This window comes from Ammospiza caudacuta, chromosome 11 (genome assembly GCF_027887145.1).
Source record: "Ammospiza caudacuta isolate bAmmCau1 chromosome 11, bAmmCau1.pri, whole genome shotgun sequence".
In the NCBI taxonomy this organism is placed as follows: Eukaryota; Metazoa; Chordata; class Aves; order Passeriformes; family Passerellidae; genus Ammospiza; species Ammospiza caudacuta.
The window spans coordinates 8,584,992-8,603,985 of NC_080603.1; the positions used below are offsets into that span (position 1 = coordinate 8,584,992).

Below are 18,994 nucleotides of genomic sequence, written 5' to 3' on the forward strand. Positions count from 1 at the left end.
AAAGAGAATGTTACCTCCATCCTTGTTTAGTTTGCATCCATTAGAGCCATTTATGTATCAGGAGTCTAAATCATTTGGCATCAGACTAGACATAATTTTAATTGGTCATTCTCCATCAGCATTGCTCCAGACACCTTTTTGGAGTTCCTACCTGCCAGAATATTGCCCTGTGCTTTTCAAGGTGACCCAGACTCTCCTCATGCTAAAGGCATTTAGCATTGCCTGTGTTTTCAATGGACAACCAAAGGCAACCAAAAAGAAAGCAGGAACAGACAAAAAAAAAGTGCAACTGGGTAATTTTTGACCTTAAAACTTATTGTGTTCCCAAAAATTGCTAATAATGGAGGGAAGACATGTGCTCTACATGTCATTTCAGATCATATTTGTTATATTTACTTTAAAAATGTAACAGTAGATGCAAGATTCCATTTCTTGCTAATATTACAAGGCTAATCTCTTTAAAGCAGAGTGACCCATAAATAAAAAGCTGAAGTCTAGACTTTACTAAGGAAAGGCTAGGGCAGTCTTTTGTCCAAATTCTGCATGTCCAAAAACATTCTTCAAAGTGGAGCCACTGGATATAAAATATGAGGCAAAAACTCTGTGCATCTGCTTGTAAACCAGATGTTCTTTAATACAGCTTTTAATAAATATATTATAAAAGCCTAGCAGTGCCCCTTACGAGGCTGCTGGGGACAGGCTGGTTCCACATCGGCATGTAGGAGGATGTCTGGGGTGGTCCTTACCTCAGGGGAGCCATTGCATCCCCACATGGAAAAGCCTGGAAAAAGGTGTCCTACCATGTAACTCTTTCCAGCTGTGTCAGGAAATCAATCAACTCTCCCTACAGTGGATCTGTGTTACTGCTGGAGTTACTCTAGCAAGCATAACCCACAGCCACTCATTTTGGGAGGACAGTTGTTCTGCCCTTGGCAAAGGTAGAAATGCCCTTTGGCATTTTCCACACAATGGATGCATTAATGTGTGGACACCTAAACATCCGCACATTATTAAACTTTGCCTCCTATATTTCCATGAAACGAAATACCTAACTTTAGCTTCATGTCCATATCATATGTTCAGTTCACCTCCACACTAAGTGTAAATTAGCACGGTCAGTCCAATACCCAAGCAAAGCACCCAAGCCACTGGAATGGCAGCGGTGTAGGGACCTCTGCAGTGCAGTGCAGGGGCTGGGTGGGGCAGCACTCACTGGAGGATGAGCGTGACCAACCGAATGGCTTCCACAGCGACGTCGTACTCCTTGTCCAGCGTCATGGACACGATGCGGTCCTGCAAGGCAACTCCAGGTCAGTGACAGCACAAACACAGCAAGGCCAGCAGATGTTACAGAAAAACTGCTTCTGGGGAGAAAGATGTTTCAACTGCATGCTGACAACGAGAGCCCCTCAATATTACCCAACTTTTTAATGTACCCCTTAGCTGTGTGTTATAACAGGAACAAGTGCTTCAGCAGTCCTTATCCTTGGTGTTTGCCAGAAAGGGAGGGAGGAGATTTGGGAGCTGCAGCACTGTTCTGGGTTGGATCAATTTAACAGGTCTTTCCTGCAAAGTCACATGCTTGGGTTGGACAACAGCAGAAAAACTGCCCCACTGCATTCCCTTGAAACCAAATAATTTCAGAGGAAGGAATGCTGCATATACAGAAACACTGTGAAGAAAAATCACACCTGAATTCATGCATCTGCAGGTTGCCTGTAAAGTTGGGACCTTTTCCCTGTCTAAATCTCAAGGTTTTAAGCACAGCTCAAGAATTATACTACAGAATTTCCCCAGGAAAGTGGGGAATTCCATGGTTTGATTTTGTGTTTTCCTATATTCCTTCTAGTGGAGACAAGCACATCATTCTCCTGTCAAATCTAACGATTTTCTAACTTCTAAGGACCCTGCAGTTATGAGGAGTCTTTTAGGGATTTCTCTCTCCTTAGGTTCAATTTGATTACTGGCAAAAATAGCTGTGATTGGTGTATGTTGTCCTTCCTATCTGGGGAGAATTTCCATCCAGCCATAAAAATGCAGTATGTCTCAGTGCTCTTTGCTTGACTGAGCAAGTTACTGAAGAGAAATCAGGCCATCTGAAAACAAAACTTGATTTTGCTGGCTTAACGTGCTTCAGGAAGGAGTAGTTACTCCATGACATTTTGGGATATGAAAAAATAGAAATCAGGGACTGGAGAATAAACAAGGGAAGTGTATGGCAACAAGAGTGAAAGCCACCAGAGCAAACCAGAGCAAAATAAAGGTTTTCACCTTTCTTCTCTACTATTCCATTTAAGGGCTGAAGGGGAACATCAAGAAACTGTTTATTTCAATACAGAAATTTCAGATCAGTACTTAAAAAATGCATCATGGCTGTCTCAGTTGTTACTTCCTAACAAAACCAAGTCTGCAGAGACACTTCTTGTCACTGTGACTGAAGGGGCCTCTATCAATCACTATTAAGCTCCTGGAGAATTTGATACATTTCATGTAGATCTAAACAGCTTTAAAGACTGTGAGAAGTCCATGAAGAGTCCCAAAGAAACAACTTTCCACACAGGACACTCTGTTATGAACAAGAAAAAAAAATTTCTGTCAACTTTTCCTAAGTTCCTGGCCAAGGAACAGCAATAAGAGCACCATAAGAAAGAACAGCCGTAGATCCTGATCTTAAATGTCTCACTAGAATTTCATATATTCTCTCAGAGTTTATCTTACACCCCAGGGAGGGAATCTACTCTCCTGTCCACAGAGCAGGAGGTACCCTATGAATCTGGAGTCCTTTGGGACTTTGAAACCAACCAATGCGAGAAGGTTTCCTTATCCTAAAAAACTGTTCTCTCAATTTTCCCCAAAAATATCAGGCTTAAAATAAACAGCAGGGATGTGTCATTTTCTGCCCTGGGGCCAGCACCTCAGTGTTGTGGCACCCACCAGCCAGGCCCCAAGAGCCTTCCCAGCAAGACCCACACCCCCAGTGCCTCTGAGGGTGTAACTTCAGTGGCTGGGGAAGTTCCAACCCCCAGTTGCTCAATCTGCCTTTACAGAGATTCCCTGTGCCATTGTACAGCAGCAGAACAGGGCACAGGCCTAGATTTTTAAGCTGAAATACTAATTCTGAATGTCTCTGAAGATCAGTTTTCCATTCTATATTTGGCTGTGAACAAGGCAGACTGAGGAGCCAATCTCTCTCTCCTTGTGCTCCCAGGCTGTGGAGACAGCACAGGGTGAGGGATGAGGGACTCTGGCACTGCCTGCAGGGCAGTTAATTCACAGCTTTTCCATATGGGGTCAGTTAAGGTCTGTGTCAGACAGGATTTCCTGATGGAAAACAAAAGTCTTCTCTTTGATGGACAAATTTTTGTTTTGATGGATGAAGCTTATTTTCCTGCATATCACCTACTCTTAGAAACACAAATGCTGGAAAGAACAGGCATTTTTCTTTGAAAGAGGGAAAGGATCACATCCTTGTCACAGCTCTCTGGAAGCAGGTGAAATATTAACAGCCCAGCACAAGGCACTCTGGATCAAATTAATTTATTCTTTTAACAGCTAGAAGACCTCTAGAGAGATTTCTCTCAGTTTGAATGGATTGAACTGAACACCAGCTGAACTGTGCAGGTCGATTAAATTCTGAGGAAGAAATATAAATAAGCAGCCATGGAAGTAAAAATGGCAGTTAGGTCAATTATTTCTCAAAGAGGTGGTGGTAGAGTCTGTGGTGGCAAGACATTTAGTTAATGTATCAGAGATTCAAAAAGCATTAATTTGGAACTTTGCTCCATCCTGGTGCCAAAGGCCACATCCCTGACAGCACAGCTGTAAATCCAAGTGCAGGCATTTGGGCCATGCCAGCTTTTTGTTCTCTTGATGTGGCAGAAACTGAAAGTGATTAATCATTATGTTAAACAAATCTGTTCTCTAGGCTCACAGAGACTTTGAGCATTTTCTCCTCTGTTTTATTTCATAATGATAGAGATATGTGTAGTAAAATAAGCTTATATGGGACAGAAGAAAGAAGAATTACTAACAAGGCTCCCTTCCCTTTGAACCTCTTAGACAGAAATGCAAATTCCCTGTACCATTCCAAGGCAAGCAGCAACGCAGTTTCCTTTAAGAGAATTGTCTGTGCTGTGAAAAGCAAGCTGTATTTAGAGGTTTCATGTCCCTGTAGTTTTCTGGAGTACATTACAGAGTAACTATTGCCCAAAGCATCTCAAATTGTCCTGAAAGCTTCGCAGGTGCATGGGAGAGTTCAGCCTCAAAGCAGTCTTTTCTTTTACAAATTATGGGAACCTGACAAAGAAGCATCCAGTACATTTTCTACTAAAGAGAAACAGATAAAAGGCCATAAGAGCTTTAGTGATCAATTTAAAAATAAATGGAATTACAGAAGCAGCAAATATAAACAAATCTAATCTGCACAGAACAGGAAAATCATCAGAGTTAGAGGGTCCATTTTTCTGGTTGCCCTGTGAGGACAAAGCAAAGCAGACTTATGGAGGCATTAGAGAATAACTTTGAGGTCTGAATCTGTTTACCAGATTCTCTCCTATGAGAGGACATTTTGTCTTTACTGCAACAGTGCCAGAAACTGGCTTTATAAAATTAGAAGAATGCAGGTCCTTAGGTGGTCTCTTAAAATGATTGAGTTTTATCTCCTACTTTAGTCAACTATACTTAGTTCATTTCTGGCAGACATTTATTTAATCTGCCCTTTAAGACTGTTATCTTAAAGAAGGATACTATTAATAAAGAGTCTGCTCTATTATATAATTATCAGTTTGGAAAAAAGCCTTCCTTAATATCTAGGCTTATTGCAGGTTAAGCATCTTTTTCCTGCATCTCAAGTGAATGTGGAAAAAGGCTGATTATCATGTTTTTATAAACTGTTTTCATACAGGGAGAATCTACAGGGAGAAGTTTAAATCTTGTGCACAGTATTTATAAATATTTAAATCTCCACTTTTCTAAACAGAATTTTTAATCAGCATTATAATAATGATTTAAGTTAAAATAAACCAGTCGGCTCTGATTCTTTTCTAAACAATATTTTTCGTCAGCATTCTAATAAAGATTTAAATGAGATAAATGAGTTTTTCCTTGGGGGTAGCCTTTCCCACAGTAGTGTGTTCTGCAGAACACAAAAGCCACGGGGAGAGGGAGCAGCTGACATGGTGGCAGTGCCTGAACACTCTCCTCAGCAGGCAGCCAAACAAGAGCAGGGACAGGTTTCCACACCCATCTCTCCAGACAGTTCACTTGTACAATAAAGCAGTCAGACCACAAAGTGAATTAACAGCCACATTCTTATCCAGATATTACACAAAAAGTTTGCGCTAATAAAAAGCCCATGAAATATCCCCCCAGCACTCCTCTCCTGAAGGGCCAATCTGGCTCAAGGGGTTTGGAAGCACAATGTGGACTCCTGTTCTGCAGCAAGGCCAGCTCACTGTGTAAAGGACTGTGATGCACATCCAAGTGACTCTCCCTCCAAACACAAGCACATATTGAGCTAAAAAAGCTGTGTAACAAACAATCTTTCATTATAGGCTGCTACTTTCAGCTATATTTTAGATTGTGTTCGTATACATCCTTTAAAATCAATAAATCTAAAATTAAATAAGTACAGGCAGATTGAGTAAGGACAATATATAAGCTATAAATAATACATACAGACAAATAATCATCCTGGTTAAGTCTGACAAATCTTCCAAGACAAACTCTGTGAAATGGCTTTGGCTTAATTTCAGCATTCAGTAACACGGTTTTAGTGGTGCAGTTACAAGCCGTGTCCCAAACTAATGAGTTTACTCTTAATAGACATGACTCAAAGACCACAACAGGATGATGACACTTTTACTTTCTGTCCTCCTTCCAAAAACTGTATTTCCTCTTACCTTGAATCTATTTGTGAACAGCTCCAGTTTGGGAAACAACTCTCTGTTGGTATACAGACTCTGAAGAGCTTTCAAACACTTCAACCTCACTTCACCTTGCTAAATAAAAAACACTGAGATTAGCTGTCAGAATACTTTAACCAAATGCACATGAATATTAAAAAACATAATACTGTAATTTGTTTAATGTACATTTAAAATGTTATGCAAATGACCAAAGCCAATTTGCAATTTAGCTGAAAACCAAAACCCACATGCAGTCACCTACAATGCTGAATTTCTTCCTATTTGCATACAGAAAGAATTAATGTGCCATCACTTATATGTCTGTTAGTGCTTCCCTTTCAAGTGACTCCACAAAAAGATAAAGAATGCAGCAAGTAAATCCAAAATAAGGATGCAGGATTTCCAAGTGGTTGATGATTTACTTTTATAAAGTGGAGACACTACAGAGTGAAGGAGCAGCAATGTGCCACAGACCCTCAACACACCACACACAAGATGGTTCTTCATAAGTGTGAGATTCATCTGGCTCACAGGAGCTTTGAACACCCCAAACACCTTCTAGCAAGGAACTAATTGGGTGGGAATGCTTGTTAGGTTGATTCATAAGAAACTTATACCAGTGTAAAAGCTGCAAACAGGATGGACAGGAAGGCCAGCAAGAGACATAGTAAACTAAGAGATGAACTTAACTAATTCATTCATTAATTAATTAGGAGGTCAAGCACAAGAGGAACATCTGTTTCAGAGGACCCTGGGTTCATCCTCTCCACAGAAACAGACAATAAGCAAAGTAAGAGGATTGCAAAGAAGGAAAAAGCATTTTCTTATGTGTTAGGAACTGGTTTTAAGAACCATGACTGTCCAGGTATCTAGAGACAATTATGGCTTCAAAACAGTTCCACACATCAATGGAGTATGAAAATTAAGATTGAACAGTATAACTTAAAACTCTTACTTTCAAGAGAGCTTTTCACCCAATTATATCCTAGTTTGTACACTTTTAATTTATGCTCCCAGATACACAGGAATAAAAAAGATGCTTAAAAGCAGAGAATGGCAAAACTTGAAAGCCATATTCAAATGAAAATCTATAAAAACCAAAAATCCCTACAGACATTTGTCTGAAATCTGAGAGACATGATAAACAAACAAAATATAAGTATTTTCCAAGTTAGAGAATTAAACTTCTGTATTCTACCTCTGAAAGACTATGTTGGAGCTACTACAAAGAAGTGTAAGAACTGTTCTTCCCTGTGCTTTAATTCGTATGTCTTCTGAAGTAGAATATGAAATTCCTCAGGAATCTCCTGCACTGTTGTCTCCTTTTGCAGCAGCAAACTTCCAGAGAAGTTAATAATTTTGGGGTGACTGCTAGTCATGTGAAGTGGAAATAGCTTATGGCTATTGCCTCAGCCTTCATTTTTTAAATACCAATTATAGCAAAAAATTATCTCCCGATCAAAGCAAAGCAAAATCAAGAAACTTGGGTACCAGCTGGCAGTTTTGTCAGGCAGTGCCAATGAAAATCATGCTGTTAAGGGATCTTGTGCTTCTGAAAGCTTTGCATTTTCAGTTGGCTCTTACTCCATTTTTTTCCAATTTCTTCCTGTTGCACCTCCACCCTCCTTTCTGTGCCTCCCAAAATGTCTCTCTCCATTCCCTCCCTTTTCATTATTTGACACTTGCCCCAGACTCTTCCCCATTCTGCCTACAGTCTGTCTCACTCTGCAGATGACACATCCACAACATCAATAAAACTTCCTATCAGGTAGACTGGGACATTAAACACATCAGTGATTTAAAAACTTAGAACCCCAGGGCACTTCTGCGGCCTGGAACAAAGTACCTTACAAAGCAGAGGAAGAGCAGTCTGATAGAATTCTGCTGTGCCTGGTCCAAATGGTCCAGTTTTTTATCCTAACACTGTAATTCAAAATTTCTTTGCTATGAAAGAACACATTGATTTTCAAAAAGCTGAGGTATAAATATGTGTTAAGGCTGCAGGCAGATGACTAGACCCTGGCCAGAGGTTAAACTAACAGAAGAGGGTGTGAGAAAATACTGCACATGACATGAGAAATTGCTGGATGTGACAGATGAGAGTGTGAGATTCCACAGATGGGTAAAGGGAGTGATGTGAGAAATGGATGGACTTCAAAGACACTAGGAGGGGGCTGAGAGCTGTGAAGTGCAGCTCCACTACATTCTGGAGGTGCTACTTTGTGGAAATGTTCTACAAGGTTTAGAATATGCTCCCAAAAATCCACTGCAATTATTCAAGGAATAATTTATTTCAATTACAAGTCCTAGTAAAACAAAGCCCTCCACACAACTTAAATCCTGATCCTCCAGCCTCAGCTGACCTCCCCACTGGTTTGCTAACTTGAACAATGAGATCTTCTCCTGGGGCATGGCAACTTGTGAGGCACAGCAATGTCACCAACAAGGGACACGGAGCAGCAGCTCTGTCCCTCCAGGCACTGCCATGGCTGTGTTTCCATGTCCAGCATTCACTGAGACACAGAGCAGTGGCCCTGGGGCAGACACTGGTCATGGCCCATGGGAGCAGTAAGCAGGATCTTCCTCCTGACCAAATTTTGCTCAACTATTGTAAAAGTCTGGGGAAAATTTGTAAAGGGAAAGTTTGAGAATAACAGGTTTGGAAAGAAATCCCATGTCTAGAGGATACTCTTAACAAGTGAACTGCTCATCCCAATGAAGGCAAGATGCAGATTCCTGGCAGCTGTAGTTAAAAGAACCAGCAGCAGCAGCTGACTGCTATTGTTAGTGAAAGCCAACATCTGCATAACTCGCGCTGTTCAGAATTCAGCACAACAGTGACCAAGTCAGATCCTAAATATTAAGATGATGTTTGAAGTCATTGAGAAAAGTAATATTTTTCAAGAATCAGCTGTTAACTATCAGTTATGCAAGTCATCCAAATGAACTTGCAGACTGACAATTTTTCCCAGCAGTGCTCCTAGAAAAGGAGAATAGTCTGAATCAGGATGCTGGAACTTCATAAGCACTTCAACAGTACTCAAAGTCTCCTTTGTATTCCTTGGATAGTGACAGCAAGGGCATTTAGAGTAAAACAAGTGATTCCAGTGGTTTTGGTGGGAGTGGGAGCATAGCCAGTGCTGGTGTACAAATCCCCCCAGGCAGAAGTGCAAAGGCTTCTGTCAGCACCCAGAATGGGATCCTCTGGCTGCAGGAACTGGGTGGATACCATCAGTACTAGGAACTGTGCTGAGCCAGAAAAGCACCTCTTTTCCTTCCATCTGGTGTTTCAACAATTTTCTGAAGAAAAAGCTAAAGAGAACCTTGAAAAGATTCTTCAAGGAAGGGAAAGTGAACTGACAAGCATTCCATTAATTGTGGAACCAGTGGTGTCTATTGAGGACCCAGAGATCTCCTTTTTTCCTATAACCCTTGGGCAATGTAAATGGAAAACACATGGAAATCCCTTTTCCATTCTGCTTCAGACACAGAGGCTCTCAGGGATGCTCTGAGGAGACTTCTCTTTCTCTTGTAATCAACAGAAAAGCCCCATGGAAGGATTTCTGTCAAGATACTTCATCAGAGACTGACCACATGAAAAGCACAAGGACCAAGCAGACTGGGGGTACTGCCTCCTAATTGAAGCCAATACCTGGAAGTGACCTGGTTGAAAGATACCCAGTGAAGAAACAGAAAAATCTCTTTGTAAGCCAAGGATACTGGGCAGCACAGCAGCCTCCAGTGCACTCTGCTGTGTGTGGGAATACACAATACTCACCCTGTCATGTAGTGTCCAGCCAACATATTTTAAATAACTATCATTCAGGAAGGCATCACTGTACATTTTCATCCAGACACCAATTTCTTCAATACAGACAGCTCTAATCTCAGCAATAGCATCACTAATACAGAAAAAGAAAAGAACAAGGATTAGCCAGATTACAGACAAATATCCTTCTCATTCCCATTGCCATAGCTATAATATTTGCTTTTACTGGTCATGAACCTCACTGTGTGGAGCCTGTCACTGTTCCTACTGCCATCTCACTGATTTTCTGTTCCTGTACATCCTTGAACTCACTGATCTAACAATTTCAGTGTTTATATATGCTCCTACATTTCCTCTACATAAAGAAATTCTCACCCTAGTTTGCTTCTTAGTCTATTACTCCATCTTTAACTTCTCTCTTTTCAAAGAGAATGATGAACCCAAGCTACAAACCTCCTCTGTGCAATCATTTCTGAAACAGCATCACTGACACTTGCTTGCAGCCCTGTCTCCAGCTCAAGGTGCAGAGCCATTGCAAGGTGGGAGAAGCTTTTGGGTTTAGCCAAAGGCACCTGCCAGAGGAGCTCAACGGAATTTGCTACACAAAGAGATCTCATTTCGTACCCTTACAACAATACCCATGAGAATTTTGCACTTCAGCATTGGTTTCCTCCCATTTTCTTGCTTTTATCCTACATTCTGACTGGCAAGTCATGGAAGAAGCAAAGACATATCTCAGGCAGACCTATCAGCTGCTTAGTGAGGAGGGGTGGCAGGAAACTGGAGAGGTCACCTAAGGAGACCAGGATGGAAGTGCTTTCCATCTGATTGGCACTTTCCTGCCTGCCTAACATGGAGCATGGCATCTTTACTAATAATGAAACAACGGGAAAAGGGATGGGGGCCATCTGTCCCTTCAGTAAATCCATCTCTGGGACATCTGTTACCATGAGAAATCACTTGTGCCACTCCAGCTGGCACTGCCTCACAGTTCCAAATTTCAGCTGTATACAAGAAGAACACAAAGAGTCACTGAACAGAAGAAGGGAATGTCTGGTGCTTTGCAAACACTGGAACTTGCTTCTAATTGAGACTCTTGTTTTGTATTTTTACGAAAAAAAAATCTTCTTGGAAAAGTAATAAACATCAATTTAATTCTAAACCAGACCAACAGAGCCCCAAAATGAAATTTAATTTATGGGAAGGAAAGAAAAATTCCAAGCTTCAAGCAAGAGAATAACTGCAAAAACGAAAAAGTGTACTGTTCTCAAAGGAATCAATTTTACAAAATGTAAGTAAAATGCACTCACTCTTCTGGTCAAGACACTGCACAGGTTCGTAGCCCTAACCCAGTGCAGCAAGCCCCTGGTGACTCCACACTGGAACTATGTCCTGCCCTCCTGCAGGCTGCCCCAGCTGATCCAGTGCCTTTGTCCTGCCCCTGACTTTGCAGACCCTGAGCTGGACCCCTGGGTCCCACAGGGACCATGAACCAATCCCAGCATCACACATGGCCAGGGGGGCTTCTCCAGGCAGGTCTCAGTATTTGAATTCAACTTGTAGGGAGGAAACTCTACTGCTGCAACAGCAGGAAAGCATAAACAGCATGTAATGCATTTAATGCAATAACCTGGGGGGGACACTTGTGTGAATGCCCCAAACCACTGCCATTGTCTCTCTGCCCATGAGAAACATTAATTTTAACAGCTTCCCAACAGCATCAGGAAACCTGGTCTGTCCAACTTCCTGAAGCCTCTGTAACCTCAGAACCAAGGTAAGGAACAATCCACAATGGAGACAAGCTGCATTAGGAGCAGGGCAGGGCGTCAGACAAGTTGTCCTAATCAGGGATTTCTCAAACAGGTTTAAGTAGTGTAAGGACCAATGTGCTAAATATCACACTCAAGGCTTAAAAACGGAATTCCTTACAGGAAAGGCAGTCATAATGAAGACAAGTTTTAGTTTAAACTATGACTGTAGTCACAGAAACACACATATATGTGTGTCTGTGAGTGCTTAATTAGATTAGCAATTCTCTTCGATGATGTTACTAGCAAACTATTTTAAAAGCAAAGTATAGGTGGATGTATGCAAGACTTACAGAAAAACCTAAAAGACTAGTAAACATAAATAAGAAAACCAGAAAAATGGGGAGTCTGCAGCAACACCAAGTAGTAAGGAAAACATTATTACTAGGGGATGACAGCCTGAGTACTCACATCCAAGTAAGTTATTTCACCACCTTATAAATTTACTAACTGTAAAGGGTTTTGGAAGAATTTAATGGCAATACCAAAAAGAACCTAAATGTCAACAACTATTTAATCATGCAGACAGACAGCCAAAAAGCAGGAAGAATCATGTTTTCTCTAAGAGTGCATTCAAGCTTCCCCAGGCAGACAGTGAAAAACTGCTTCTTCATTCAAAAGCCTTCTCAGGGATCCCTCAGCACTACAGACACTCACTCCAAGCTGCTAATTAAAACAAAAACAAAAACAAAAACAAAAACAAAAAAAAAAAAAAAAAAGAAAGAAGAAAGCTATTCAACTTAATAGGAGATTTAATACAATAAGAATTTAACATCTCCAGTATAATTGAAATGAGGCAGAATCAAGGATGTGAGACCAGCAAACAGACTCCAGCTGCCAGAGGAGCAGGGCAACTTGTGAGACACCACTTCCCACTCGACATCACCTTCCAGGCAAGTATCACTGATCAGAATCACCTGTGTTCCTGCAGGAATCATTAACACAGACTCAATGCCCATATAATGCTGTATCAAACAAAATACAGCCAAAAAAATCTTTGAACCTTTGCTCTCAATGTGGTAATTGCTTGTCATTAAACTATAATTCTTTTCTTCTAATTTTTATACAGTTAAATACATTTTAGCTTCTGGTCACTATGAATTGTTTAGCTTTTTGAAAATACCCATTATTTCTGGATGACACAAGAACATACAAATACTAATTATACCTGCACTGGAAGTGTTTTTGGAATAATGAATGCATTATTAATTATCATAATTATAAATTAGTGATGTAAGTTTGTATTACTTGCCAAATGCTTCTAGAAAGAAAGAGAATCTGGTCCAGTACAGAAATGAAAACTGATGTGGCATCTACATATCTACACATGAAATATATTTAACTCTCTTTTCAGCACAAAATGCAAAGAAAGGTCTACAAGGTGAAAATATTCACAGCCTAAGTTCCTACTCTGGGCAAAGAGATCCTCCATGATGCAGCTTCTGAAAGGATTTGACAAAAGGGTTTCAGGTAAGAAATTCTGCATTTCCTTTTGAAATTTTGGCTTGACAAGGCAGGCCCATAAACCTTAGGACAAACCACAGCAGTGTCAGGAAACAGATTTTACCAGTGCCACTCCAAGTGCCACTTCAGTGTGCCTTTCATGCCACAGCACACACAATAATTATGATTAGGGCCAGCAGTATTCTGAACTTGAGCCACAGAGTCTCTGATGGGATATTTGGGAAATATCAGGTGTAGAGCAGTGTGCTCCTCAGGGTTGCTGGAGTGGTTGTCAGCTTTGACCAAATCTGTTGTTCACACTAGACCAGCATTATACCTAGAAAACTATTTAGCTATTTCTGCAAATCTTTTTTGTTTTTTTTTTTTTTTTTAATCTTGATGAGAGAAGTGAGGACTGAAATCTTCCAGTAAATTGCAAGTCAGTCTACAGAAAGAAGATATAATCTCACTGCAACACTTGTCAGAAGACACATTCTGAATGAAAGAGTTTTGGGAGTTTTGCTTAGGTCAAGAACTTGTTATTTAAGCTACAAAGGTCACTAAGCATGAATCACTGTGGCTGAGTCTGAATCATACTGAAGGATAGAACTTATTCTCTGGGAATAATTAAAATAACATTCTTTCAAAATCATCACTTTCATGGTCTAAGGCCTGTAAAATAATGCGAAGTTTATAAATAATTTGAACTATTTGAGAGAAGGAAGGTTCAAGAAGTTAAGAAGTTATGAAAGCAGATAGTAGTTCACAATCCTTTACATTTTATCCCCCGGGGCTTTGCTGTCTGTTAGCTGGGTTTCACATAGACCTTTTCCCCCTCTTTTTCTCACGCAGCTGTGAGTGCAGGAGTGTCACTCTGTGCCCTCTGTTGTGTATCATTACTCACAGCTTGGTGAATGTTGTAGGAGACTCTTTGGGGACTCCCAAAAGTTCAGGGACAGCTTGTGCTCACACAGGTGGCTCTGGGTGGGAACAGGTTCCTCCTGACCCCTCTGAACAGTGGCACAAGTGGTGCCACCACCTGTCTGATTTCAGTCAATTCCCCACGGGTCTAACAGGGCCACCATGGGCACCTTTTTCCAGGGCATGGATGGAGTTTATTGATTTGGCCTCTCCTTTTTTACAGTAACATCAGCAAAATCAGGTCTTTACTAGTGGTGGCAGGAAGCACAAAAAGAAACTTTTTTACAAAAGGAGGATTTCAAAAGAAAAAGCAAAAGTACCACAATGCAGACCACCAAAAGGCTGAGTCTTTTTCCAGTCCCACACAAGAGCATGAACTACTGAGAGGATATTTTAAAGTAATGTTTTGTTTGATATAATACACTAAGTTCTGAAGGGATAAAAATGGAAACACTCTTAGAATTTAATTTCTTCAGCTGTTTTACTTATGCCATGAAAGCTGCTCTCCTTACAAAATGGTGTGAGTGCAACACTGATCTAGCACACTCATGTACCTGCTGGCTCTGCATACCCATCCTCCTGCTGCCAAGCAGCTCAAGGCTTCCAGACCATAATCCATGAACTTTTCTACCTTTTTCAGGTACTGAGGAGACACTCTCCAACCCCACTGTGCTGCTCACACTCACACATTTGTCAGCACGAGCACCTTCCCAGTTTCCTGTGTGCTTTTCTCCAAATTACAATCATCCCTCTCTCCAACTGAACTATGGGTTACTCTTCACCTTCCAACCCTCTTCTCATACACCCTTTTATCCTGCCATTTTCCTAAAGGACTCCATAAATTATAAACTTTTAAAGCAGAACTGAAATGTGAAAAGTTAATTGCATAGTTTGGTACCTGGAATTTTATCTTTTGATTTCAGCAAGTCAATTAACATTTAAAGAGCTGGATGCACCAAGGTGATGCAGATGCTCTGAGACATCTTGTGACACACAACAACCCTAAATCTATTTTACAAGACTACTGTTCTCTGGTAAACCATATTCCAAATTTGCAGTTTGCACCCAAGACATACAAAAGGAAATGCAGGCTGGAGGACAACTGCTATCCTATGATACACAGTAATTATTTGATTATTTTTAAGATATGTCATTTTTGTGCTTCCAACATGGAAAACTTTTCTTTTCAAAATGCTAAGATTCAAAGCCCATGTCTCCCACAACCCTTTAAAGCTCTCTACTGAATTAAAAGAAAGTTGTGTGGATGGCTGTACTGAGTAATTAATAGAGGTTACAATTTGCATATTCTTCCATAACTTCAAGTGTTTTGACAGTGATCCTGCAGCATCTAGAATATTACATCAGAGGAAAATTAACCCAGGAACTGCCCCTGACTTTCCTTATGACCACACTTTATTAGCAGGGCCTACTGGAACATGCATTTTCTTACCGGTATCTATGAACAAATATACCCTTAAAAATAGAGTTCATCATATTTTCGATTTCATCTTGGTTTTCTTGTAGCTGTGAAAAACAAAACACAAAATAAATAAAAGATCATTATTTATAATAATTTGGTATTCTACACTTCCCTACTGGGAAACCTTAGAAGACCATGGAAGAGCACTTGAGTAAATTCACCACTGCTTTTCCAGCACATGCCTATATTGTGGGCATATACATACAAATATTTACATTATATATGCAATATCTTAATGGAAGAAAATTAACATTCACTACAAACATCAATTTAGTCTCTCAAATTAGTTCTTTGACGTGATCATAAACTTTTGCTACTGAAAATGAGACAAGTAGAGACAATGTGTGCAGTAATTTCAGCAGTGCTGTGTTCACAGGGAAACACAGAGCTGAATGAATGACAGCTGCAGAAACAAAGCTGGTTACAGATTAGTTTTGAAAAAATTAATGTTCTATTTAAGGAAAAGAGTTGAAGTCATTCTCAAACTTAAGTAAAAGACTGTCAGTTGCTTGAACTTCAGCACCCACACTAACTGGGTTTCAGAAGCAGGAAGATTTCCATGACCAGAGCACACCTGACATCCAGGCCTGAGCCTGCAAGAAACCAAACCTAATTCCAAACGAAAAGGTGCTATGAGCATGCTTTTATAAATAAGAGCATTTTCTTAAAAATCTTTTCACTTCCTGAGTAACATGAGCACGTTTTGCAAGTACTATGGGAAGCTTACCTTGTGTCAATTAATATGTTAACAAAACTTGGAATTAATTACAGTACTCTCATACTGTCAGATCTTGTACTAAACTAAGTATAACTTAATTACACCTAAAGGCAGCTTTGTTAATAAGATGACACCAATTTTATCCAATCAGTTTTTGGAGCAGCCATCATTCTTCCATCAAGGTGTTCATTACAGTCCAAGGACAGCACCAAAATGTGGGAATGTAAATTTGTCCACACTCTCACAGTAGCAAAACCACAACAGAGCCTTGCTGGTGAAGGGCACATATGCATAAAATAATTAAGCCTGTATAATTGTGGATGTATATATTTAACAGATAAAAGGTTTCAAAGCCAGAGGCAAAATCAGCTGGTTTGACCTCCTGAATGGCATGAGCTCTGAAACACTTTCCCCTAAGGGCTTCTATTTTTCAGCCAAATATTTCCACTGCATCTTCCAGGTATGAGCTGAAGTAGCTTCAGAACTCAGGGAGTGAAGCTTCCCAGTTCACTGAAGTGTAAGGAGGTGCTGTCTCCATTTTGCATGTGGAGAAACCAAGGCATTGAGGGCTCTTGACTAAATTGTCAGAAAGCTGCCAAAGAAACTAATTTTACAGTAAAAGGGATTATGTACCAAGGGAAGAGCTGGGTCCACACCAGCTCTGCAAACATGAACCAAGCATATTTAGACATGGCCTCTGGGAAAAGCACTATTTGCAGCATCAGCTCAACCCAAATTTGCACAGACTAAATGCTTGTTTGAGAATTCATAATCCAAAGGGGACTGTGAGTTCCTAATCACCCCTTAGCTGGGTGGTTCCAAAGGCTACAGGCAGGGAAATATCCACAGCAACATGGAGGTAGAGACAGCCTAGCACAGGCTGTGCAGTACAATGAGGATGGGAATGAACAAAGAAGCCTCAGGAGGCTTTCTGAAAAGCTACCAGAGCTCACAGAGAACTCAGGGAATGATTTCGTGGTATAAAACCATACCACAGAAGACAGGTAGGAGAGGATGGACTTTCTGAGCCATGAGAAAGTTGAGACTCTGAAAAAAGTATCCCTTGACATCTCTGGGGGTGGAAAGTGAAGCAGCACTGTAGAAGCCTGAGCAGCACAAATGAAGGGACAGCACAGATGGCTTCCTCCCTCTTCTTCTGCACAGAATTTACAGTTCACTATAAACATGGTGAATTATCATCTGGTACAGGTATCCAGATGCTGGGGCACAGCTGGTGTGGAAGCAGAATAGAGATTCAGTAGGTCCACGTGGGATTGCTTTTACCTCTGTGTAGTAACATTTAAAGGATATAATTCTCAAATGTATTTTAGATTCAGTAATGAATTTTATCTGAAACTCTAACTGCTGTCTATACTTTCAAGTTTTTTAAATCATGCACTTGAATCTGAGCGTAACTTCAAGTATCTTGAGGGAACATCTTTGTCTTGGGATTCCTGCTCTTACCAATGCAAAAATGATTTAACATTCCCCGTCTTAAACAGAGGTAAAAAATGAGGGAAACATTCTGTTGTTGACTCTGCAAGCAGGTGTGGAAGCTCAAAAAGACATGTATGACAAGCACAAAATTTAAATTACTACTGGCAGATATTAAAAAGACAACTTTCTCTGCTTTGTGGCATATTGCTACATAAATAATCCACTTGAGCTGAAAATCTCATTGATAAGACAGAGCTCCATGCATGGCTCTCCCACCTGTAGATGATGGCCTGATATTGAAACACTTCAGGAAGTGCTCCCTCTCCTCTGCTTCAGATTAACTTGACACACTCAGTTGGTGAACTGTCGCTCTGTCAGCTCATGAGGACCAATACATGCACGGGTATGAGCTCAGGAGGGGTTGTTAGGATGGCACTTCATCAAAGAATCAACTGAGGAAGTGCCAGCACAGAATGCCACTGTCAAACAGAGTATTTAAACAGTGGGAATATACAGTATGTTCCTTCTCCTGCCAAGGCTCCCCAGCCCTGTGCAGCCTGGGCATCCTTGCTACAGCTCCCCAGAGAGAGGATGTCCTGCAGCTCTGAAAGAGCAGCTGGGGGAACGGGCACAGAGGAGTTCCCAGCCACAGAGCCACCAGCCCAAGGTAATCAGTGCAATTAGTGCCTTTGTTCTCTGCAAATTCAAAGCAACAATCAACAAATGTGGAATAGAAACACTGTTCCAGCTATTTTGCATTTCACAATGCTTTAGAACTCACATGCAATTTAATATTTAATTTAAAATGTTTCTCTCACAGTTTAGGCAGCAGAGATTGTTTTTGCATTGTACTTTAATGCATGCTTTTCAAGAATTATGCAAACCAAATAAAGTTGTGCTACAAGTCATAGGGGTAAAATAAAAATATGTAATTGTAATTATCCCCAGACAAAAACTACAAAGTCAAGCAATTCACATCAAAGTTACACCTAAAGGAATTCAAGGTGCACACAAGCAAAGTACTGAGACAGTCTTAATTGCCACAGAGTAAAACAGTGGTAGAGAAAATTCAAAACTAATAAATTAAAAATCATAAATTTATATCTAATACAAACTTTGATTTTCAATTTCTCTTATGAGTTTTACTTGGCATCTTTACACATTATGTTTGTTTGGATGTATGTGTATTAATTTTCTATTTATCAACTTTAAATTTAAGTACACCTCTAAAACTGAAGTTTCCTGTGATATAATACTTCATTGAGGAATGATTACAGCAACCTTCTAATGGTTTTTCTCACCTAATGCCAGGCTGGTACTTACTAAAGGCGACTTTAATGTCTCCCTAGCTCCTTCTCCCTGAGAACAGGTGCTATAGCCTCAACTCCACAGTGTTTCCTGAAAGCAGCTAAAAAAGAAGTAGCAATGAGACACTGTGGAATAACTGCAGTGATCAAGGGGAAAACTGGGAGGGAATGTGTGATCCTCTTGTCAGAATCTTTCTGCATCACC

The 18,994-nt window shown here is 40.4% G+C and overlaps 1 protein-coding gene across 1 annotated transcript in view; it reads right to left on the reverse strand.

Moving 5' to 3' along the window:
* Window positions 1–18,994, reverse strand: part of STAG1 (STAG1 cohesin complex component) — a 149,665-nt gene that overhangs the window by 40,052 nt on the left and 90,619 nt on the right. Inside the window, exons 9-12 of the mRNA XM_058811946.1 lie at window positions 15,298–15,371; window positions 9,685–9,808; window positions 5,901–5,999; window positions 1,214–1,293 (exon numbers count right to left, since the gene is read on the reverse strand). Coding sequence (XP_058667929.1) covers window positions 1,214–1,293; window positions 5,901–5,999; window positions 9,685–9,808; window positions 15,298–15,371 — 377 coding nt within the window. The remainder of the gene's footprint in view (window positions 1–1,213; window positions 1,294–5,900; window positions 6,000–9,684; window positions 9,809–15,297; window positions 15,372–18,994) is intronic.